Here is a 24785-nt window from a genome sequence, read left to right as displayed (position 1 = left end):
ATCTATGGAAAAAATATTAATGCGCCAAGAAGTTCATTTTTTTGTTTAGTCCTTACGAGTCCAAAATATGATAGTCCATTGCTAATACAAAACATAGCCTAGACTAAGGCCTAATATTTATGTATTACGTATATTTATTCAGTAGCCAACAAGTAAAATGCAATAATATTTATTATAAGCTAATAATATAGTTAAATAGTTTAATATTGAAATAATAATCATTGGTAACATAGTTTTTTTTTTATAAACCTATTAACCATTTGCATATAAATCAATACAATATTGATATCAAAAAATGAGATTAACAAGATTAAGACGTTCAATAAATAATTTAATAATATGGAATCTAAAGAGTAAATAGGTATAAAAGTTAACTAAAATTATCAATAGAGATAGTTTTCCTTGTTTTTAAAATAAACTAATATTATCTGTATCAATTTGCATCAAATAAGCATAAATCCAACTTCAAAGTTATAACACCAGTCTGTACTTCTCTCAACTGCAAATGTTTAGTAAGAGGTCCTCTACTATTTTTAGTTGATTGGATAATCTCTGATACACGAATTTCAGATCGTCCTAAGAATTCTAAAACAAAATACAAATAAATTAAATTAATAAGCAGATTATAATTTAAAAATGAATTATATATAAGAATTCATTCATCTTATTCCTCAAATAGAACTAACAGTAATTAAAAAACATAATTACCATCGGGAGAATAATGCCCTTTATTAAACACTGTTACACAAAGAATATCATCTTGAATATCTTTGACCAGGAACTGCATTGATGAATCCCACTTAGGATCAGGAGATTCACTTACTTGTGTACATTGTTTTCGAGATCCCATGCTAACTTCACAGAAAGCAGCTTTTTTACCTAAACATAATTTCATTAAAATCAATTATACAATTATTAAATAATTTATGATAGATTACCAAGTTTTGGAGTTTGGAGTTTTCTACCATCCATAACAAAAACTAAGACTCTGCCACAAGCACCAAAATCTGCTTTTTCTAAAACAGATACATGAACTTAAAAGTATTCAAATGTTGCCAATAATACATTAATATTATTAAATAATGTACTTGATTCCATTAGTTGTTTTTGATTCTTTTCACTAGCAATCAAAATCTTTTTAGCTTCGTTTAATTTTTTCAACCACAAGTTTCGTTCATTAATACTTGGAGATGACAATAGTATAGGTATATTATCATAATCAATTCGAAATTCAACACTATCTGTCACCGAGTCAGCAATATTTAATAACATTAATAAAAAGGGCTAAATAACAACAAACCAAAAATGTTTAGATATTTAATTTAAAAACAATATAAAAAAACATACTTGTTTGTAAATTTTAAATGAATCTCCCAAAAATTTGTCAAATGAAAATGTTTGTCCAGACAGAATAGATGGTTTTACTGGTTCAACAAGAAGAAACATATCATTCATCAAGAACCCAACAAGTTCTTTACCACTTTTAGTTTTTGATAAAGACCCATAGTGTAGAAATTTTCTTGATCCCAACGAATTAGTTAATGAGTTAAATATTAACCTTTCACTTAATCCTTCACTGTTAACATGTGTTTGCAACCACTCTAATCGGTCAGAATTTTCTTTTTCCCTGACACCTTCATTTACCTATTAATCAAATAGAATAGGTATTATTTAATATAAAAATAAAAAAAAAACTAATAAATACTTGAAGACATATTTCTTCAGCTTTAGCAAGTGCCTCTTCTAAGTGAAAACGATCTGGATGAGAATTTGGAGTATGCTCTAAGATCTGTAAAAATAAATACTAGAAAATAGATACTATAGATTAAAAATTATTTTAAACACACCTTTTGTACAAGTAGAGGATATTTAGTGATTCGTTGCATGGGTTTAATAAGAAATGAACTCAAAGGCAGTCCTTTAATGCGAGAATCACTCTGGCAACGTTTGGTGACTTCACAAAAAGCTGGATTAGTCTCGGTAAGTTTCTGTAGAGTGATTGCAGCATTTAATTGACAACTACAAAATCGCACATATCTAGTCATTCTTGGAAACTAAAATAAAAAAAATTCATAAATATATATGATAATGAACTAATCATATTATTTCTTACATGTTCACACAAAATATCACCAACTATTCGTACAATTCCGGCAGAACTCATATCCCTACGCACTCGTAATGATCTGTAAAATATATTCTATAATAACTAATAAGGTATATAACAATTATATAAAGTTTTATAAATTTATAGTTAAATATTTTTAAAATGTTTTGTTAATTTACTGTACTAAAAATACTTACGTCAAAAAGATTTGATTACACTCTATAATTTCTTCCCAGTTGATAAAAATTTTGCAGATGTCGGAAGTAGTAAGAACACCACTTTCATATAAAGGCTTTTCAAACACCTAATTAACACAAAATGAATAATGCTGGGCTAGATAAGATTCAATGTTTTTAAATACAAATAATATATATAGATTATTATATTGAATAAAAAAATGTATATCAAATATTTACCAAAAATCCATAGAACCTCAATTTCCAAGTTTAAGAGCTTATAAAGCTTTATAAATCTAACCTATTAAATACATTTATGTATCTACATGTGTCTAATTTTGTGTTCTTAACTTTTATTTATGTATTATCCCTTTAAGTATGGTAATAAAAATGAAAAATGATTAATATAGGTAAATAATAGCTGAATACTCGGGTTTGAAGTAAAAATAAAATTAGGGAAGTGGCCAGTGCGTCTCGTAAAAAAAAATTGTTGACGGCATCAAGAATAATAGTTTGCACACTAAGATCATATAATATAATCGTCATGGCTCTAAATTACAATATTTTTTCTCATTTCTAATTCACTCTTTAGGTAATACCTGTGAATTCATAATTCACTCCACGAAGGATTAAATAAAAATTTAAAAAATATATTCAAAGTTACATAAAAGTAACAATTATAAACTATATTATGATGTTTCATAAATAATTAATATCATTGAATATAAATACTTCGTGTACTGCAGTCATGTCTTCAATATAAGCCTGCTCAGTGGTGATCAATTCGTGAATATGTTGTTGTCGTTTTCGTTCTTCTTTATTCAATTTTACTTTAATTGTCACTTCAGCTACATGATTATAACACAATAGAAAATTTAAATAATTTTCACCAAATTAACCTTACTAAACTAAAAGCAATCTAAAAAATTGTGTGTTTATTTATTGAACACATAAATAACATTGAATGAAGAGGATGATTTTGATTTTAAAAATTTAAGTAAGAAGATAGAAATGTGACAATTGTAGGATATATATTTTTATTCTTTCCTACAAGTACAACAAATTAAGGAGAGTAAAATAAAATCGCAAACAAAAAATAATGCAATTTTAAACATATTTATTTAAATATGATCATAATAGATTATTGATATTCAATTTTATTATTCATTAATTATCAATTATTTAAATTAAAAAATGCATTTAAATTTATTTATTTCAATAAAATAATAACTTAAAATTAGTAAAAATGTATGTCATTACTTTTCAGTGATTGAACATCAACAAGTTACTTAATTCATAAATGCATATCTCAATGTAATGATAAACCAAACTTATATTATTATTAATTCCCTTATAAGTCTTTGTTAATAATTGAAAAAACTAGGTGTTTATTAATATTTAAATCGATAGAAAAGAAATTTGTAGTTTTTGGATTAAGGTGGTAAGTAGAACACATTGAAAAAATTGTATAATATTTGAAATGTTCTATATATTTTTAAATACCATTGTGAATAGAATATAATATTTCGTAAGTGATAAATAATACAAATTCACACTAAATTTACCACACAACAATAATTAATTATATAATGAACTCCTCTAAATGTTATGATATAATAATATATTGGTTAGTAATAATAATACTACTTTAACTATTCAAATACAATATGGGTAAGTGTAACTAAGAATCATGCAAATTTAACAATAGATAAGAAATAATAATTATTATTTAACAAAATATAATATTAATTATAAATGAACAATTATAGAATTATAACTTTTGTGGAATAACTTATTTAGGTTTTTGTTCATAAACTTAAGTAGATATATAGTAACACTGACATGTATATAATAATTATAACAACAAATATCAGTTTAAGAGATTCCAATATAAACAATAATGATAAAAAAAATTAAAATTTACATGGTATATTAAAATTATACAAAAAACATCTAAAAATAAATACTCTAATAATAAAATGGAGGGAAAATATTGCACTTAAGTAAATCATAAAATAAAATAATTCTACTAACATATTTTGTGTGTTACTTTATAAACTAAATGTAAGTATATTAGAAGTGATAATTGGTAAATAGCATTAATTAAATAAATGTACAGAATATTTTTTTAGAAATGGCTGACCCATCAATTGCAATGACTATAATATGGGTGATTAATAACTAAAAAAAAAAATAATACAACAAGTCTTGTTTATGACTAAAAGTTATTTTCTTAGCTTTTATAATTTAATATCATAAATATTAAACTTACTTACTAATCAGGCTTTGAAAAAAATAATATATAATTTAATCAAAAAAAAAACCATACAAATATTCTGAAGTTCATCCGCCTGATGGGTCGTTAGCCAGTGAACAAATGACTATAACAAACTCCTACAAAAAAAAAAACAAAACAAAAACAAAAGAGACAGAATATAGAAGATGTTAGTAAAAGTCTTATCTTACTATCTATTTATAACTTGTAATAAAACTATTCAAACTATTTAGAAGAGTTCATTATAATATATTGAACCCATTAAAAAATGATTTCATAATCAATAAATTAATTTTTATTTTCTATTAGTTGCAAGGAACCCCATAAAATAATTATTGTAATAGACATATTTTTTATAATCTAAAATATATTTGATAACATTTTAAAAATTATTTAATTACAAATTTTTGTCTTGTAATTTTTGACATTAAGCTGTCTTTGACACATTTTTAAAAAATGAATTGAAACATGCAAAGTGTATGTAATTACAATATTTTCTAATACTTAATTTCTTTTACTTACATAGAGGTGCCACGTAATTACTTGGAAACAATCCAGTCTTTCCATTTAATTCTCCTCTCCACCAAGCTTGCTCATCTTTTGACACCAATGTTATAATCTCATCTTTCTGGAATGTTAATTCATCATTGTGGACCGCATTAAATGGAAACAAAGCTATGACTTTTTCTGCAAATAATATTAATTAATATTATTTAATTATTAAACAAAAAAGATGACAATATAATTGTATTACCTAGAGAATTGTTGGAGGAAGGTGTAGGAGTAGTAACAGGCATTACTGCAGATTGATTACTTTTTGTAGCTGGTGAATTTGCTCTACCAGTGTTACCTAATGGTTTTACATAAGATGCTGGAAACCAACCAATTTGTCGTTTTTGTCCTTTTGCCTAACATTACATTTTAACAATAATTGTCCAAATAATGATCAAGTGTGTATTTATTTACTTGTAACTCTCCTTCCCACCAACCCGTGGTAGTCTTCTTTCTAATTTTTACCAATTGTCCTCGTTGTAAACTTAATTGTTCAGTGCTAGTGGCTGTGTATGGTGCAATTACAGTTGCCACTTCTGCTTTTTTTGTTCCTTTAGTTATCTGAGAAACATACATTTAAGTTACAACAATTTTAAAATGTTATTTAATTATAGGTACTTCACAAAAATTATTTCATGCAAACAATACACTGAAAGCATAGTTTACCTTGTCATCATTTTCACTATCTTCTGTTGCACTGCTTTCCCTCTGATAACCAAAAACACAAGCCATAGGCAGCAACAAACAATCAATAATAATAAAATACACAAAATATACACAAAAAAGCAAGGAATTTCCAGGCTTGAAATATCATCTCTATCCTCACCTACTTGTGAAAGTATATAAGTAAATATAATAACTAAGTCAAAATATTTAGTAAACATACTATTATAATAGATATAAATAATGTGTTCGTGTTATATACCACCAAAAACTCAATTGTTATTAAGAGCTGTGGGGTACCCACATGTGTTGACTCCGTCTGACACAAAGCAAATTTTTGTTTTCCAGTTTTAATAGTGTGCTGTCAATTTTGATTTTGGAGTGAATTGACCTATTGTCAAATTATTAGGTAAGGAACAATATTTGTGTTCACTACTTAGTTTTTTGTTATTTTAATTTTTAAATGAATTATGAACATTTTTAAATATTAATATTATACATGTTCATCTCACTTAAAAATCTATCATAAAAACTAACGAGAGAACACTACAATGTTTTTCACCTAAAAGTTTGACAATAGGCCAACCAATTCACTCTACTAACAAAACTGTTAAATCAAAAATAAAATATAAGTAATTTATTTAAAGTAAGAAAAATAAATAGGCATAGAACTTAATACTAGATAAAATAATTACAAATCAAATAAATAAGCAGTTTGAGTTACAATTATCTAGATCTTCAACTAATTTTTTCAAATTTATTTTAACAATATAATTTCACAAATATGTGAGAATGGGGATAATATTTCAAACCTGGACATTTTTTATGCAAGCCAAGAAGGTTAAACCTAAAAAAATGTTTTTGTTACTGTTAAAAAATATCGAAGTTAATAAAAAAAATAAGATATAATATATTTAAAATAAGTGCATTATAGTCTCAAATGTATATAGTATTATAGTCTATAAATATTATTAATACTAGTAGGTTATTATTTAATTATAATAGGAACCATATTAAATTTAAAAAAGGTGGGCTAGTGGGTGTGGATCTGTTGTACAGCAGGTTACAATAATGGATTACAGGTCAATGTAATGGATGGTGTTAAATTTGAATTCAATGTATATCATTGTATACGAAAAACGGTTCTGAGCGAAGACGGTCAGTCAGCATTTGATATTAATAAGTAAATTAGATGATATTATTTATTGATAAGTAATTTATTTACTTATTTACATGGAACCTAGTTTTAAATGTTCAATCCTTTGCTATAAAAATTGAACATTTTATACATTTTTAACCACATTTTTTTTTTTTTTGTCATATTTATATAATTTGTACAATCTGTATAAAAAATATTTACAATAAGCACAATGGAGAGATACATAATAGGTCATGGATGGCTTGATTGAATAATAGCACTTCATGGAACTACAAAATAATTTTAAATTTTAAATGCTTATAAAAATAAGTGGTGGCTATGTATTTTGAATATTTTTTAACTGCAAAAGTAACAATGACCTTTTTATTAAATTTTCACGCATTTCGACTAAACAAAAATACAATTTTATTGACAATTATTGAAAAAAAAAACTAAAAAATTGAAAATTGAAAATGTCTGTAAACAGTTCAAAATGAGTCAAGACATTTTTAAAATGTTATTAAGTATGGAAATGATCAAATAAGCATATAGCATAACTTTGTGAATTTTAATTCCCTCAATGCACAAACTAGATGCACTTTCCTATCGAAAAAAGGTACTGAACTTGAAAATCGAATCAATATATTGAATACTCATCGTGTACAGACAAAAATTTAAAAAAAACACATTGTAAAATTAATACATTCATCTCCACTCAGAATCTAAAATTAGTAGGGAAAAATAATTTTTTTCACTGAATTACTTAAAATTTGTTAGGAAAATAATTTCAAAAATGTTCAATCATATCAGACCACTGGGAAAGCTCCCGGCGTCCTGCTCCTATTCACAACATTTTCAAGTTCGGAATATTACCTGTTTAATATTTTCAATTAAAATAATATTAGAAATAAACTATAAAGGTAAATGTGGGGCATTCAATTCAAAATTGTGTTCTATTTTAACTGAGATAAAATATTTAAAAATATTAGTTATTCCAGTATTCTGGATTAAACAAAGAAAAGAAAACAAGCTACATAACACGAAAGCAGCGCTGTGCCAGTAGCAAAGTAAAAATTTCCCCCTCCACTTAATATCTGTAGTAGTGGACAGCAGTAGTTCTATCCATACTTCTACTCTGCTAATATTTCCTACAAAAATTGTGGGGCAGCAAATATTTGAAACACATTTTTCCAATAAAATAATAAGTTGAAGATTTGGCCTTATCTTGCCTTTAATTATGACATTATTCAATATATTTGATTAAAATTAGAAAAAGTATTATTATTCTCCTGGGCAATAGATACTTCTAACAAAAAAAAATAACCAGTCAGTAGTTTTAAACCTTTAGAAATGATTAAAATATATGCAAACATTTCAAGTGTTTAAAAAGGAAAAGTACGTCATGTTGAATGTATTATAATACATAGCAATTGTTTTGTTTATACTTGAATTTATACCTTTGTTGATGCTAGATCTGGTGTCACTGATCTACTACCATTTGGTTTTTGAGGTTCTAGCATAATAGGAGTAGTCAATGGTGAAGAAGTAACAGAAGTTTCTGATTTTACTGATGAAGCTGTTTCAAATGGAGGATTCTTATTCACAGTCGTTTCCTTAGGCTATATAAAATTAAAAATTAAATTGAAACAAAAATATTTATTATGAAAAATAAATACAGTGCAACCTCCATCCTATTAAGTAAATCTTTAAAAATTTTAAATAAGTTGACTAGGTAATTAATATTTTATTAAATTTAAAATGTACAAAATAAACATTTTTCAATAAGAATTAACAGATGTCTAAAATTAACTACACTAATATAACCAAAAACAATGGTCATTAATTTGTATTTGGTCAAGAAAATGTGTTATAACTTATAACAAATAGTAAATAAAATTTAAGTTGTTGAGGTTTCAATACATACATTTATAAATTTCAATTCATTTCACAAGTTATGTAATATTATAAACATTAATTTTGGGACAGGTTAAAACTTGAGTTATGATGGTGGTTTAACTGTATTTACATGGTGTTGAAAAAATTGTTATATCAAAAGTAAAATTTACCTGGGGATCAAGATATTGCACATAGTTAGAAGGAAATATTCCAGACCTGTCACCTATTATTCCTGTCCACCAATCTCCATCCTTTTTTGTTACTAAGACCACTTCATCTTGATTCATGTTTAAATCTCCTGGCTCCACAGACTCATATGGGTAGAGAACAATATAATATTCTAAATATAAAGTATTAATTAGTTAAAAATATTATTTTTTTTTCAGAAAAATTAAGTTATTGTATAACACTGTTGTGATAGAACATTTCACGAAATATATAAATGACTTGTTAAATATTCTGGCCAGTTAACTATGCTGTATTCATGTTAGAAAGGAATTCTGGCAGACAATTCAGGGGCATGGGTTTTATAAAAAGCTGACAAGACATGTTGGTTCACTAGTGACAGAGGGGTTTCATGACGGCCATCAGTTAGGTTCCTTCTGAAGATGAATAGAATATTAGAAGGGGATTTTAATTAAGTAAAAAATATGAAGCTGATTTAAGTCAGTGCTTTCAATAAATTATATTTTATAATTATAAATAAAATATAAATACACTGAAGCACTGAAAACTATGAGATGGATGACAATTTCCACCCAAAATAAATGAGTAGTACGTATTGATATATTATAATATTATTTATTAAATATATAAACCTTGTTTGTCACTTGGAATATTAGTATCTTTGATTGTATTCTCAATTACTGACACAGAAGATTTTGGGAACCAGCCAAAACGATTATCTGAAGTTTTACCATACCACCAATCGTCCTAAAAATAAATAAATAATTGATTAAAATAGAGTGCATACTAGTGATAATAATAATAAACTAATAAAATAATAGAATTAACAAGTAATATAGTAAAAAAAAAAAAAAAAAAATGGAATGTTTATTAATTTAGATTGGTCGAAAATTAAATTAAAGAGTATAAGGGGGTGGGGTTGGGGTGATAATTTAGGTGGATATTATACAACTATAGAATACTCAATAGAAATAATACAAAAAAAAACCCAAAAGTAGATACATATTAACTACATCGTGAACATACCCAAGGGAGTAAAAGCAAAAAATAACGGGTTACATAGTACAACATCAAGATTAAGCAGTTTATGGCCAATGTGTAAATGATATGAGAACATGCCTATAATATGTTGATGGACGGAAAATATAGAAAATATTGGTTGTAAGTTAATTATTGGATCTATAAATTAGGATAATAATACATTAGGAAAGAGATCTATTAAATAAAAAAATATAAATGTATTTACTAAATGTTCAAAATATGAACACACTAAAAATTGCCTAATAAAAACCTCTTTTAATTGTGTTATAATTGATTTCTATGGTATATAATTAATCAATAATACATACTTGATTTTCAGTTACATCAATAATATCACCAGCTACCAATGACAAACAAGTACTGTCTTTACCAGTCCAATCATTTAATACTTGTGCTTTAATATTCACTGATTTGCCATGTCCTAAAATAAGTTTAGGGTTTGAAATGCTAAAATCATCAGTTTCAAATCCTTGTCCAAGCTCATTTTCTGGTAATTCAGCAATTCCTCTACAATAAAATAATGTTATACAATTTATTAAATAGAAAAAAATAAATATTTTTTTACTCTAATGGTTTTTGAGTAGATACAAAATTATCTTCTAAAGGAGCTTGGCGATTGGCAATTATGTCACGAATGTCATCAGAACCATCAACTGTTTCAACATAGGATTCTGGAAACCATCCTGTCATGTTCTTCAATTCTCCTGTTAACCATCCAGGTTCTGCATTTTGTTCCAATGGAACCATAATAATATCTCCAGGTTGGAAAGATAATTCATCAGTGTTCCGAGCTTCAAACTCATACAGAGCTCGACATTTTTTATAGGCACTTGACTCTATAATTTATATAGATGTTAATATTTAAGTTGGAAATTTAAATATTTATATTAATAACTAATTAACTTGTACCTAAAGTAGTTGCAGACTTTTCTTCAACCCAGTCAGTAGTTGGTGCTGAATTCCAGGCATCATCTCCCCAAGATGACATTTCCTTGGCTTTACTTTTCTTCATTTCCATAACTTTCTTAGTGTTTTCTTCGTAGCTTGGATAGATTTTTTCACAATCTTCTACAAGCTTGGTCAACTGTGTTTTTAATTGATCGATAGAACTGTTATTATTTTCAACATCTTGTTTTTTGAGTTCAATCTAAAAACAAAACAGTTAAAAAATAAAATGCAAATTAATAATTATTAGGTATGACCTTACTTGGGAATTAAGATCATCAATTTTATCTTGTAAGCTTTTAAATGTTAATTTTTTATTTGAAACTGCTGATTGTGTTTGTTCTTGTATTTCTGCAGTTTCAATACTAGGATTCATTTTGTTCTTGGCTTCTAAACGTATTTTTTCTTGACTCACAGTGATAAGACGTTGATTTTGTTCTTTTAAAGTAGACTTTAAACGTGACATTTCATTCATTTGAGTGTCTCGTGTTGTACGCATACTATCAATAGTAGATTTGACACCTGTTACACTTGCACGAGTCTCACTGATTTTTTGTGATAGCTCACGTACTTTATCAGTCTAAAAACACACATTCACAGTTTAATATACACATTTTCAATTTTTAATTAGGTAACAACTTACCATTTGTTGAAGATCAATGGTCAAGCTTTGATTTTTGCCCTTTAATTTTAGTACTGTTTCTTGTTCCTTCTGTCGTTGTTGTTGAAGTTCCATACTTCTTTGTTTTTCCCACTCTAATTGGCGCTGTCTCTCCATTTCTCTTTATTTCATTTTCAAAATAGATATCCATAAGTTATTGTAGAAAGTAAAATTATACAAAATGAAACTTACTTTCGAGCTGCTTCCCTTTGTTCCTGAGCTCTTTTTCTTTGCTCTTCTCTTTCCTGCTCTAGTTCTTTTTGTTTTCTCATTTGTATTTCAAGTTCATCTTGTCTTCTCTTTTCTTGTTCTAATCGTATTTTTTCTCTTCTTTCTTGCTCTTCCCTTTCTTTACGTTCTCGTTCCTCTTGTTCTTTTCTCTGTATCTCCAATAGAGCTTTACGGCGTCTTTCTAACTCAGCTTGTCCTTTTTCAAAATTCTCTTTGCGTTTATCCTCAAAAGTTGTTTGATTTATCAAACAAGAATCAGACTCAGGAGTTCCTTCACTTGGAGCAGTTAAACTATTCTGACGTTGGCGTCGAACAGATGGAGGTATAAGTTCAGGGGGCAAAGGAATGCGAATTTTTTCCCCAGATTTAGCCAAATCACATAAGTACATAGCTAACACAAACTCGTCACAGCATAACTGACCATCTTTATCCATATCAGAGAGATTCCTTTTAAAATCAAAACAAATAAATATTGATTAAACATAAAAGATTTAGAAATTATACCAATTCTTTATCAATTTACCATATTTGTGCAAGAACGTTTTGTGGTAGTTGAGTAGCCACCATGATACCACGTGCTTGAACTCCCGTTAAAAATCCTGTCCTTGTGCGATCAGTAGTATTAAAAATCTGCGTATACTTTAATTTAGTTTGATGTGGTACTGCCCATTCCTGATTTCCTCTATAATAAATACAAATTTAACACAAACAATCTTAATAGAATAACTTTATAATCATAGAAAAAGTAAAATGTCGTTAATAAATATTATTTTAAACATCATGAATTAGATATGCTTAATTACTATTTAAGAAAAATATTAAAATATTGTGAATAATACAGAAATCTTTATATGTTATATTAACAAAGCTATAATACAATTATATTTACCTATCAAGCTTAAAATTTTAAATCTATTAAATGATTTATTTTATTTTTTAACTTACGGAGAATCTATTGATATGGGCATTGGCATTGAAGCAACTGGCGTACCAGGAACTAAATAAGTAAAATAATAAAAATTAATATAATGGAAAACAGAATTATTTTCTCAACTTACGAGATGGTGCAGCAGGTAGTGCAGGTTTAATAGGACCTGCTTGACCAACTAATGCCATATTATTTGTTAAATTTGCAATCTGAACGGGAGAAGACCTATTTACAACTGGACTAATTGTACGATTTATGGTGCCAATGGGAGAAGAAGCTGCTGGTATTAATGGCGGTGTTACAGCTGGTAAAATTGTTGTTGGAGATACATTTGATAATGGCAATGTCATAGGTGGCGCAATTCCAGGAGTCATTGTTGGAGGACTTGTAAGAAGTGGAGATGAAGCTTTCGGAACTGAATCTAAAAATATATGTTCTAAAATTAGTTGAATTCAATTAAGCGTAGTAAAGGTATTTTTTAAATTACTTAGAGACTGAACAGAGTTCCATAAGTTACTAGGGATGACTTTAGGTAGCTCTAAACCTCTAAGTTTAAGGCTAATTAACTTGCAAGCAATAGTAAATTCAATAATATTCATACGACCATCTGCATCAGTATCAGCTAAACCCCTAAAAATTAGTTAATATTAGTATATTAACAATAAATAAACACATGGGTAAAAATATTTTTATAATTTTACCATATTGCTCCAAGTACTAGTGGAGGAAGTCGTGATTGTAAAAGAAATCCCTTGGCCTGTTCACCTGTAATGACACCACCTACTGGTTTCAATGCTTGAAAATGTGTGCAAAAACGTGTCCATTCTTGAGGAGTCACCACCCACGGATCCATATCACCAAGTTTATTAATTTAACCTAAAAATTATAAATGCTTAATAATTACATATTCCATATTTTCTTGTTATTTATATTTAAAACATTGGTAGGTATATGCTAAAAAAAATATCATAAACTTTGGAAAATTGAATTTTTTAAAGTGCTACATACCTAAATAAATTCAATTTAATTTAATATCACACACTGATAACTTTTAAGTCATATTTTACAATATTTGTATTGAAAAATAATGGAATATAATTGTTTAGACTTTTAATGTATTCTACTAATATACCTCATAATAAGCTCACTGTGGTCTGTAACCTAAATGAAATGAATTTTATAATAACTCATGGCTATACTGATTGATTAAAATAAATTAATAAAGTAAAATTGATATTTTATACCAAGGAAAAATTAAAAACTATTGTTATTATATATAACTATCATTATAGTCAAAACAATTTTAATAAACAATGGAAGTAGATAACTATTATATAAATTATAATTTATTACATTTTAGAGAATTTGATTAAATTTAACAAAATAGGTACCTATATAATACCTATCATAGTATCATGTAATTATTATGTAAATATTGTCGTCTTGGAAATTTAAAAAATATGGGAGGCTAGGTATACACACAACTATTGGTTACTAAGAATAATTAATTAATTGTGTCCCTAGCACCAACACTATACTCTGTTCAGCGAGAGACCACGTTGCGCACCAACAAAAACTGGTTCCCCACACAACACCCTGCCATTGGGAAACCGGTTTTGATAGCCTGGTGACGCGGAGGGATGCGCAGAATTAGCGTGCTCTCTCGCTGAACAGAGTATATACAATTTAGGATTAACAATGAGATTTATTTAAAGAGCGGCTAATAATAATTAATATTACACCTCAATATTTTATTTTGAAAGCTAGCAACACAGCCTTACATTCATTTTGTACTAAATATATATATTCATTGCACAATTGTAGGTATAGATTGGGTATTTACTTTTGGCAAAACAAAGTAGTTATACCAAGCATTAGAGAATTGTATAAGTGATTGAAATTGTAAGTACATAGTAAAAACTAAAAAGTTAGGTTGTGTAGGCTAATTCATAATTTAACAAAATTACTGACCCATATATTTAATTTTGTATATTTTAAATGCTTGGATTGGGAAAAAATTAGAAGTGGGATGCAAGAGTGTAAAAAATATGTGAGTACCTGAATATTGAAATATCTTATTGATTTGGATATAATTAGAAAGAGAACGCATAAATATTTTCTAAAAAGAAAGGGGACTCCGACCCCCCCGCGTCTCTCCTTAATACAAGTACTGATAGTAGGTAGAATTATTTAAATTACAAGTTGAAAATTCTATAACATTCTCAAGATATCTTAGGAGGAAGTGGGTCAAAAAATACAATTTAATTTATCTATAAATTATTTTGCACTAAAACATAATAGCAGATATCTTATACTCTAACTCTATGACTGATTGGTCTCTTATTTTAATATAATAATCTGACAGTTAACGGACCGAGCGCAATGAAGACTAAAAATTATTTTCATCCGTTTTATATCAAATACCTAAATGAATATCTCAAAACCAGTTGCAGTTCAAAATCTATCATGCAATGAAATCATCAGAGTTGATTATTATGATGTATAATATATTAATTTTGTTGATTTTAAAATAGTAAAAATGAACACATTTAAAAACACCTGAAATAAATTTAATTAAGTAATAGACAATAATTTGTTCAGTGTTAATTTTTATTTATATTTAGGTAATATAGGCGAGGGGAGAATGTTAGATGAATAAAACCTAAGTATGACACGTCATGACCCAGAAACATGGGTAGATAATAGCATCGATCAATATTCGGAAATAACAATTATGATAGTACACTGTAGGTTGTTGGCGGACGCCTGCCTAATATTATTATATATTGTAAAATATATTAGGCAGGTGCATGGATAACAATGGTATCCATCAATGGTTGTAAAAATGTTTGAAAAATTTATAAAAAAAAACAATTTCACACGATACGTTTATGCGTATGTAAATAATATATTATGAGGTATTGTAACGCACGGTGATGAATGGAAAACCAACGACAACAAATCAAACGATATAGTTTCTGCGGCGCCCACCCGATGATGAGAACAATACTATTACGTTTATCATACATATAATAGTATAATATTATTATGTGGTAATTCGGAGTAGCAGTAACAGCGGCAGCGGCAGCATCAGTAATGACGAATGGCAATTATTAACGATTAATATTTTATAATAATTATTATTATGAACAGTATCGTAGGCATTATGCATGTCGGGCGAAACAACGAACGAGCCAACGCGACGGCCGCTGGTGTGACCGTGAAACGAACGCGACACACACAATACTGCGAATTGAGCAATCTTACCGGCGCGCAAAGCTTTGACGGCGAGCCCACACTCCGTCGGCGTATAATTGTTTGATGGGCGTGCGTGTTGCGTTTGACGAGAACGGTAGGAAAACAATATTCGAACCGAGAAATTCAGGCCCGGAGTGCGCGAAACGTAATCACCAGCTTATTCGTCGCGTCGTTTATCATTTGACATTTATATTAAATTATTTTTTTCCCCGATTTTCGACCGCCCGCCTACAAGCAAATCTCACTTATCTATTACAACAAATAACAGTAACACACATAATATAATAACAGACGACAGACGTTTTGTTGGTTTTTTTTTTTATCACTGCGCTCTAGTGGTGCCCAAACTCGCGCGCGATTGCGCGAAGGATAACCGATATTATTATTAAAAAATAATTTGTTTTCGCTTTTTGTCGTCCGTAGATTTGTAATAGACGTTGAACAGTGAACTGTTAACTGTTATACAATTAAACAATTTAGTTCATTGGTAGCAGTCTGTGCTGACTGCTGCTAATCGTATTCAATTGATGTTCGACGCCCCGATGTTAAGCGCCTTGATTTTCATAATAACCATGAAACTGACGCCGAAAAGGTTTCATGTTTATTTTTTATCACGGTTTGAGATATACACAAGTATACCTACAACCGTGCTTTTTATCGACCCGAAGAAGTGGAGTGGACAAAACTTCCAAAACGGAAATTATTATAATACCCATACGTGCCTACTACAACCATGACATCATGACTGTCTAGTTATGTCCCGGGTGTAATTATTAAGGGGGATAGATCCCCTCTCCTCCAGAGCCTTTAATACTTTTAATATAATATATACAATACCACTCGCCACTGTGGCACTGTACTTGAAAATTTAGTATCTTGTATTTTTGTGTGTAAAAAAATATCTATCCCCCGGGCGGGACAAATTCCTAATTACGCCACTAGTTATATTATGATATTATCATGACTTTATTATAGTAGACTCTTCAAACAAACCGAACAACTGAATATTTTCATGTGAATTTTAAAAAAAAATTAAAAATATATTGAATTAAATATATTTAATAATAAATCTCGCCATTCACCATCGGACGGATGTTCGAATGATTATCGATATATTATTATGATTTACAAATTATAATTGTGAATCAAGTCATCCGACATCCACACGGTCGTGGGAGCGTGGGATCGAGTGGATTGATCAGACCACAGACATAATATAATAATGACATATTATTTGATATTGTAATTAAAAAGTCTATGGACCAGACGGGCGCGGTGGGAGTGGCGGGATCGGGACGAAGATATTCTGCTCGCCGGATATTTTGGTCCGCACTTGATTGTCAGCTGTTTTGCGTATTGAACACTTGGCCTCCTTATCTTATTATTCGCTCGCACCACGACCACCGCCAACAGCAGCAGCAGCAGCAGCAGACTCGTATTCGACGTGCGACGGTATTATTAATATTTCTGGCCGAGAGGATCGGAAAAAAGATTGTGTGCAATTTGGAGAGGAAAATCTTTACCTAACCTAACCCTCGGTCGCTCTACATTATATGCACAAGTGCACAACACGATATTTATTATTCAATTATTGATATTTATTATCGATCGATGGTCGGATAAGTCGCGTGTGTCGCAATTAAATAAAATTACTGTCGTCTGGTCGCGGCTAGGAAATACAGTTTTCAATGCCACCACTTCAACTACTGGCACAGTTGTATTACGCTTAGGTACGTATAATTTATACGGCGTTTGCAAATTGTAATTTGCTTGTAAATTGATTTGTCCCAAACTGTTCTGCGGTAGGTATTTGAATGCTTGATAATCGTGTCGCCTAACTCTATCCAGTTAGTCAACATGAAAAAACTCTTTTCGAAAATCGACAACTCCAACAAAGATCCCAACTGCTTTGTTGGTAAACAGTTCACCGTTGGCCGTACCTCTGTAACCGTTGAAGATGTGATCGCCGAAGGTAAACTCGCAATACCTATCAATAATTAATAAATAATGATTGTAAACAATAGTACCTGCACAATATTATGATAAATAATGTTGTCATTATCATATTAAAAAGTCACTTGTTTCGTTTTCCAGGAGGTTTTGCTGTGGTTTTTCTTGTAAAAAGCAACAATAAAAAATATGCCGTTAAGCGCCTGTTTGTCAACGATGAAGTGGACTTGGGTGTCGCTAAAAAAGAGATACAAATAGCCGTATGTTAATACATTGATTAATGAAATAATTTTAATTTCTGTATTTTAGTATTTATAAATACTAATTAACTTCAAAACATTACTGGATGATTGTTGATTACTGATCTGTTGCTGATAAATGTATGTATATTGTATGCACTCATATATTTTCTCAAATTTCAGAGTAGCTTAAACGGGCATAAAAATATTGTCGGTTTTATTGATTCAAATATTACACGCCATAATAATGGAGTTCATGAAGTATTGATGTTGATGCCTTATTGTCCATCTAACGTTTTAACTCTAATGAACAACAGGTAATGTATCATACTTAATTAAAAATTGAGTGTTAGTTGTAAAATATTCATATGTACAGCAATGAAATATCAATGTGACAATTAGTATAACATCTGGAGGGGAAGGGGTATTGATTTATCAAAAAATTAGTAATCACCCTAACCTGAATTTGCAATACAAATTAAGCAATATTACGTACAAGAATAATAAAAAAAAGCTTAATTAATTTTGGGTCAGTTACAATTCCCCTCAATCACCAACCAGTGGTTGCATCACTGATAAATTAAAATATATAGATACAAATATAGTCATTCCTGTATCCCGATATCAAAATTCATCTTAATTAATAATCCCCTTCCATTTTACTTCTCTTAATTAATTTTATCATAAAATGAATGCTGACTTCTCAATTTAAATTTTTTTTCCAACTTCAATAACTACAACTGTGTCATATTATGTATTCTGTAAATGATAAATTATCAAATTATATAGTATATACCAGGGATGGGCAACTCAAAGTAACTAGCGGGCCACTTTTAAGTACTTTAAAATCTAGCGGGCCGCAGTGCATAGGAGCAAGTAAAAAAAAAAAAATCCTTCAAATTTACTAACATTTATTTTTTACGCTTTTTAGCGGACATTTTTAAAATAATTACTACAAAACACGAAAACACAAAATTTGAAAATGTAGCACAGGCCAGATAAAAAAGGTACGCGGGCCGCCAGTTGCCCATCCCTGGTATATACCAATACTTACTGTTAAATTTTTTTTGAAAATCTTGAATATAAATTTTTTTCTAGTATTTATTGTAATTTATTTATTATTACAACTGATATTAAATCTTTATACAATTAACATGCATAATTAATATTTCATTGTTCTACCAAATTATGTATGGAATATTAAAGTACATATTTTGAGCATAACTTTGCATATTTTATCAAAATTATTTCAACACATTTTATTTTTCATCAATAGTTCCAATTTTTTTTTCACTTTCTGAATACTATTATTATGGACTATGATGCAGTGAATGGAACTGGAATAAAAATATTTTCTAGTTTTATTAATTAAAATAATCCAGTAAAGACATTGTTTTTAAGTAATTTAATAATAAAATAAGGCTGTATATTATATTTTTCGAATTGGTTTATCAATATAATTATTTATTAGGTATGAATTATTTTTATCAAAATCTGTTTTTTTGACATTTTAGTTTATCTATCAATTTATTTTTTTCTATAAGAGGTATTACAATTTACAATACTTGCTACATTGTAGTTAACAATTTTCTCATTCTAATTTTCTTTTTAAAATAAGCAATTTTTCAGTTGCCTAAAATTAAACAATAAATTACTTGTTTTCTGTTTAATTTAATTTGATAACAATATGTATATTAACCTAACATAATCTATCTGAATTGTTAATTAAAACCAATATTTATTTATCAATAAAATGTTCAATTCATAATTCTAGTTTATTAGCCTTGAATCATAGCATATATATATCTACCATTTTGTCACTAGTTTACTTGTCAATTGAGTACTTGTAGATGTTTTTCTTATAAATTAAGAAACCCAATTCTAAACAATTTACTTTTTATGAAATCTAAATAATATGTATTTTATGAACAATACTGGTTAGTTTTATGATTCATTGATATGACTCATAAAATTATGGATTGTCAACATGTGTCAAAAGGCAAAAACTCAGTTAATTATAGGTACCTACATAGTTCTTCTATACTTATGAAAAAATATGGAACATTTTATTAAGTTTGATGTTTTTATTTTATCAATAAATAACAACATTGTAATCAATACATTTTAATTCAATTTATAAAATATATATTATTTAATATATTTATATTGTATTTTAGACTGCAATCTGGCCTAACAGAACCTGAAGTTCTTCAAATATTTTGTGATACTTGTGAAGCAGTTAGCCGTTTGCACCATTCTCAAACGCCTATAATACACAGAGATTTAAAAATAGAAAACATCTTAGTTAATGAAAATGGTCAATATTTGCTGTGTGATTTTGGTTCAGCAACAGCGCGTGAACTTGATCCAAATATACAAGGAGTACATGCTATAGAAGAAGAAATTAACAAGTATACCACTATATCTTATAGATCACCTGAAATGATTGACTTGTACAACAATAAAGTAATAACCACAAAATCAGATATTTGGGCTTTGGGTTGTCTATTGTATAAGTTATGCTATTTTACATTACCATTTGGTGAAAGTCCATTAAAAATACAAAGTGGTCAATTCAGTATTCCAGATGCACCAGAATATTCTATTAAATTAAATACATTAATTAGTAAGTTTATATCTAGTAACAATATTATTCATGTTTTACTCAATATAAAATCTAGATTGTTTAAATAATATGAAACATAATTTACAGAATATATGTTGGAAGTTGAACCTGATTTACGTCCAGACATTTTCCAGGTTTCTTACATTGCATTCCAATTAGCTGGAAAAGATTGTCCAGTTCAAAATTTAAATGTATTATTAATTACCTATTAACAAGAATTTGTTTTTTATGATGGACATTGTCACCATTTATTTTCTAACTGTTGTTTCAGAATGTTCCCAATCCAAATATCAATGAATTAATTGTATCTCTAAATGAAAAACGAGTTCCTCAAACACCAAAAACGCATGTCAAACCAAATTACCATTCATCTGCTGTTGTAGAAGGCACTAGTGTGAATCCGAGGCAAAGACCAAAACCTTTAAGTTCTGGAATACCTCCACCTTTAGGTTCATCTCCTACATTCAAAAGAGCATTTCAACCAGTTGTTGGAATTTTGACAAATTCTCATTCTCCAGATACATCTCACCAAAATAAAATACCGCAACAAATATCTCCACGTGAAAAGGCTCCCCAGGTGTTATTTCCAGCCAAAGGTAGATATTAAACGTTACTAAAACATTTATGAGATGAACGTTAAACTTGTAAGTAATATATGTTTATAACATAAAGACTATGCAGATCCATTTGTTGAAACTACATTCACTCAATCTACAACAGTGTCACCTTCATCATCCCCATTAATTTCTATGCCCAAACATAAACGAAATGTTAGTGAAACTTCTACATTCTCCAAGTATGCATTACCTATTTTTTTTTCATCTATTTAACTAATTGCATTGTTTATTGATTTTAACATTTTAATTTAGTTAATTATTGAATTTCCATTTATTAAGAAAGATATTTTATTTTAGAATATTTGTTAATGATAATTCAAATCAATTCATGACATCTTATGGAGATTCTACCAAAAATTGTTCTGTACCTAAAAACGATTCTGCCGGGTTTTCAGTTTCTAATGTGCGTATTAAATATTAATGTACTTTATGATCATTATAGTTTTCTTTTAATTATACTTTATTAATATATTATATTTTAAAATTTATAGGTAGAAGTTACTAATTTGAATGCAAATACATCATGGAATCCATTTGAAGAAACAACACCTTTTAACTATCAAATTACTGGTGAAGAAATGTTCAACTCATCATTTAGTCAAATCCCTTCAAATGACAATGGTAATAAGTTATTTGAATAGTTTTGATATAAATTATATTTATTAATAATTTATTAAAATCTGTACCATTAGTACACTATTTTATTTTAGTTAAACATTCAATTTTTAGATGAAGTTAATGGAAAATCTCAAGTAAAGTACTAGTACTACAAAAACACTGAAATCCAATGTAACCGACGAAGATCCATTTGGTTCTGCACCATTTCCTTACAAAAGTTAGTAAAATTGTTTAGGTTTTTTAACTAATTATAAAATAAAAATATTGAATTGGATTAAATTATTATGAGTTTGTTTTATGTTTTAGGTATAGATGAATCTTTGGGAAATAGCCCAATTAGAAAAATGTCACTTAATGGTAAGTGAAAAATTGTTTTTTTTATCAAATCTTATTGCAATTTTTAACAAAATACTATTATGGAGGTTCCCCCAACAGTATGATAGTTTTAAAGTGAATAATTAAATATTCTTCTTAAAATCTATGATTTTTATTTAAAAAGCTTAAATTTATCAATCATAAATATTGAGCTTGTAATTCAATAAAATAATGATTTATTAAATTTTCTTCTCGCTTTATGCTTTTACACTAAATTATGATTAGTAGCTTATAGTTAATAGTTAATACTAATAAATAGTTTAATAGCCTTGGTTTGACAGACATTGTTCAATGAGATAACTATTTCTTATTTAAACATTAAGTAGTATGATGTATTTTATTTTTATTAGATAATGAAATAATTTATTCATACATGTTATAATATATTATATTTTAGGAACAGATAATATCTTTATGTTTAAAGACAAGCTTTTATGCAACTGTTTTCTAAAATAATTATTACAATAAATAATTAAAGATAATACTTATATTTTTCATAACAATATGTAAAATGTAAAGTAATAGTATCAACATTTTCTATTTATTAGTATAATATATATTATACATTATATAATATTTTATTATCTTCATACTTTTGTTACACTAAGTATATTATACTAAATAGTAAATGGTCATTCCTTTATTTAAATAGTAAATTGTATTATAAACTCTAAAATACATTTATAAAAAGATATTATTGCAAATTGTACCTTGAGTGTTGGAAACCTCCTTATTAGATTTCTTCGTTTTTACTAACATATAATTATTTTTTTGTATAATTTTCTATCAGCATGAATGTTCTTAAATTTATTTTTTCTAATTTAGTGTTAAGATAATAATTTAAAACAATTTGTAACTAATGTAAATTATTTCCTATCTTAAAAAATATAATATTTATTAGTTGCTTGGCAATTTAACTAAGCTTGTGCTATTTAACAACCATTAAAACAAAACTCTTATCTGGTAATATGGTGCTTGTTGGTTGGTTCTTTGTAGGTTTGCGACATGATGGGAATCAGGATTGATACACATTTAACAATGTCTCACCATAAATTGTGCATATCATAGATACGAGTAACGGTGATAATATATGCATGAATTATTTACCTTCTACAACAACTACTGTTCTACTTAGTTAAATTTTATATTTCTTATAATAGTAATTAACTTATAATCTTATATACCTTATAAAATTGCATGTTAAATGTTGGATATCTTATTATTTAAAATATATTATATTATTAATTCAAATTTATTAGTGTTTTTTGTCTATCATCTCTTAATTTTTTAGGCACTGACCTTAAAAAAAATGCTGAAAAATGGAAAACCTACTTCATTGAACACAATTTGAAATTAGACAGATTAATATTAAATAATGAACCTGACAGTGACGAGATTGCTACTGGTTTAGTAGCAACCACACGTAGTGATGATGAATTGGAATCAAATGAATGTTCATCAACCCCTTTTGTGAAAATTCCACTTGAAGATCGCTCAAAGTATGAAAAATTAGCTTGCAATACCGATGAAGTTTCTTCAGACGATAGTCAAGTGGCGAGCGGTGAAACTAGGAAAAAATCTTCAAAACGAAGAAAAATTCCCGAATTTAAATCAAATAGTCGTTTTCGAAAGGACAAAAAAAATAAGAAACATCAGAATGACTATGACCAATCCGATGATGATTCTATTGGATCAGCGAGTGATCTCCAAACTCGTAATGACGAGGAAGACACAAACAAAAACATTCCTGAAACTATGACAGTAAAAGACAGTATGATTACATGCGGATCATCAGCTTATCATGCTGAATGTGAAAGCATGGCACGAGACGATATTCCTCCACCAAATGCTCAAGGAGCAACCAGACTTCGTGACCCCGTACCTGTTAAAAATGTTGATGCTGAAATACCATTGATTTCGGATAATGAAGGAGAAGAGTATGAAAGTTTAGGTAACACTGATGTGTTTGCAATGGCACCATTTCCTAAGGCAAAAAAAAAAGTGTTCAGATAGCGACTCGGATCTATTCGGTTCTGTACCTTTCAAGTTGAACACAAATCCATTTGAACAAGCAGATTTTGCCGATAGTGTCTATTTTGAAAAAGAAGATTCAACAGAAATACCTTTCAGATCTGAACCAAAAGAAGCTATTTTAGTAGATTTAAATCCACAAGAGCCAATTTACATGAAAATAATTCACCAAAATGTTACGCAGGTAGCAACTAATAAAGTGATAACTACATTAGCTACAAATAGTGGATTCAGTAATATGAGTTTCGAAGATTACTCTAGTAGTGATGCTG

General features: G+C 28.2%; 2 protein-coding genes across 6 annotated transcripts; one reads left to right on the top strand and one right to left on the bottom strand.

Moving 5' to 3' along the window:
- Positions 1–273: 273 nt before the first annotated feature.
- On the bottom strand, positions 274–16333 carry LOC100168769 (intersectin-1). 4 transcript variants are annotated; one of them, XM_001947734.5, is made up of 29 exons: positions 16067–16332; positions 13501–13675; positions 13287–13429; positions 12930–13220; positions 12817–12868; positions 12395–12553; positions 11833–12318; positions 11623–11761; positions 11242–11559; positions 10944–11181; positions 10600–10870; positions 10343–10541; positions 9626–9740; positions 8978–9147; positions 8369–8530; positions 5777–5818; positions 5525–5671; positions 5313–5466; positions 5081–5245; positions 3016–3131; positions 2305–2411; positions 2114–2186; positions 1848–2054; positions 1706–1789; positions 1348–1644; positions 1089–1284; positions 939–1016; positions 709–879; positions 276–585 (listed from the first exon to the last, which is right to left on the bottom strand). In XM_001947734.5, the coding sequence occupies exons 2-29, from the start codon at positions 13650–13652 to the stop codon at positions 434–436; spliced, it is 4884 nt and encodes a 1627-aa protein (XP_001947769.2). In that variant the 5' UTR covers positions 13653–13675; positions 16067–16332; the 3' UTR covers positions 276–433. The 4 variants fall into 4 exon arrangements, with proteins under 4 accessions (XP_003247350.1, XP_001947769.2, XP_003247349.1 ...); XM_003247301.4 differs by lacking the exon at positions 16067–16332 and adding an exon at positions 15732–16048; XM_029489127.1 differs by lacking the exon at positions 16067–16332 and adding an exon at positions 15827–16048.
- A 1116-nt stretch (positions 16334–17449) lies between these two features.
- LOC100166694 (AP2-associated protein kinase 1) lies at positions 17450–23863 on the top strand. 2 transcript variants are annotated; one of them, XM_029489129.1, is made up of 13 exons: positions 17450–17787; positions 17864–18029; positions 18152–18267; positions 18430–18563; positions 20424–20872; positions 20960–21063; positions 21144–21468; positions 21545–21668; positions 21787–21892; positions 21981–22110; positions 22219–22324; positions 22414–22464; positions 23774–23863. In XM_029489129.1, exons 2-11 carry the CDS (start codon positions 17915–17917, stop codon positions 22251–22253), a joined length of 1638 nt encoding a protein of 545 aa, XP_029344989.1. In that variant the 5' UTR covers positions 17450–17787; positions 17864–17914; the 3' UTR covers positions 22254–22324; positions 22414–22464; positions 23774–23863. The 2 variants fall into 2 exon arrangements, with proteins under 2 accessions (XP_029344989.1, XP_008187196.1); XM_008188974.3 differs by lacking the exon at positions 23774–23863 and adding an exon at positions 23479–23733.
- Positions 23864–24785: the final 922 nt, after the last annotated feature.

This window comes from Acyrthosiphon pisum, chromosome A2 (assembly GCF_005508785.2).
Source record: "Acyrthosiphon pisum isolate AL4f chromosome A2, pea_aphid_22Mar2018_4r6ur, whole genome shotgun sequence".
In the NCBI taxonomy this organism is placed as follows: domain Eukaryota; kingdom Metazoa; phylum Arthropoda; class Insecta; order Hemiptera; family Aphididae; genus Acyrthosiphon; species Acyrthosiphon pisum.
Note: the sequence above shows the minus strand (reverse complement) of the source record. Positions and strands in the feature narration are given on the sequence as shown.

What these genes read in the sequence shown, in the direction of transcription:
- LOC100166694 (XM_029489129.1), top strand. Translation starts at nt 17,915, where the DNA reads ATGAAAAAACTCTTTTCGAAAATCGACAACTCCAACAAAGATCCCAAC. An exon ending in GGTGTTATTTCCAGCCAAAG is followed by an intron (nt 21,469 to 21,544) that starts GTAGATATTAAA and finishes TATAACATAAAG; the next exon opens with ACTATGCAGATCCATTTGTT. An exon ending in GAAACTTCTACATTCTCCAA is followed by an intron (nt 21,669 to 21,786) that starts GTATGCATTACC and finishes ATTTTATTTTAG; the next exon opens with AATATTTGTTAATGATAATT.
- LOC100168769 (XM_001947734.5), bottom strand. Translation starts at nt 13,652, where the DNA reads ATGGATCCGTGGGTGGTGACTCCTCAAGAATGGACACGTTTTTGCACA. An exon ending in CAAAGGGAAGCAGCTCGAAA is followed by an intron (nt 11,762 to 11,832) that starts GTAAGTTTCATT and finishes AATGAAATAAAG; the next exon opens with AGAAATGGAGAGACAGCGCC. An exon ending in TTGATGATCTTAATTCCCAA is followed by an intron (nt 11,182 to 11,241) that starts GTAAGGTCATAC and finishes TTTTGTTTTTAG; the next exon opens with ATTGAACTCAAAAAACAAGA.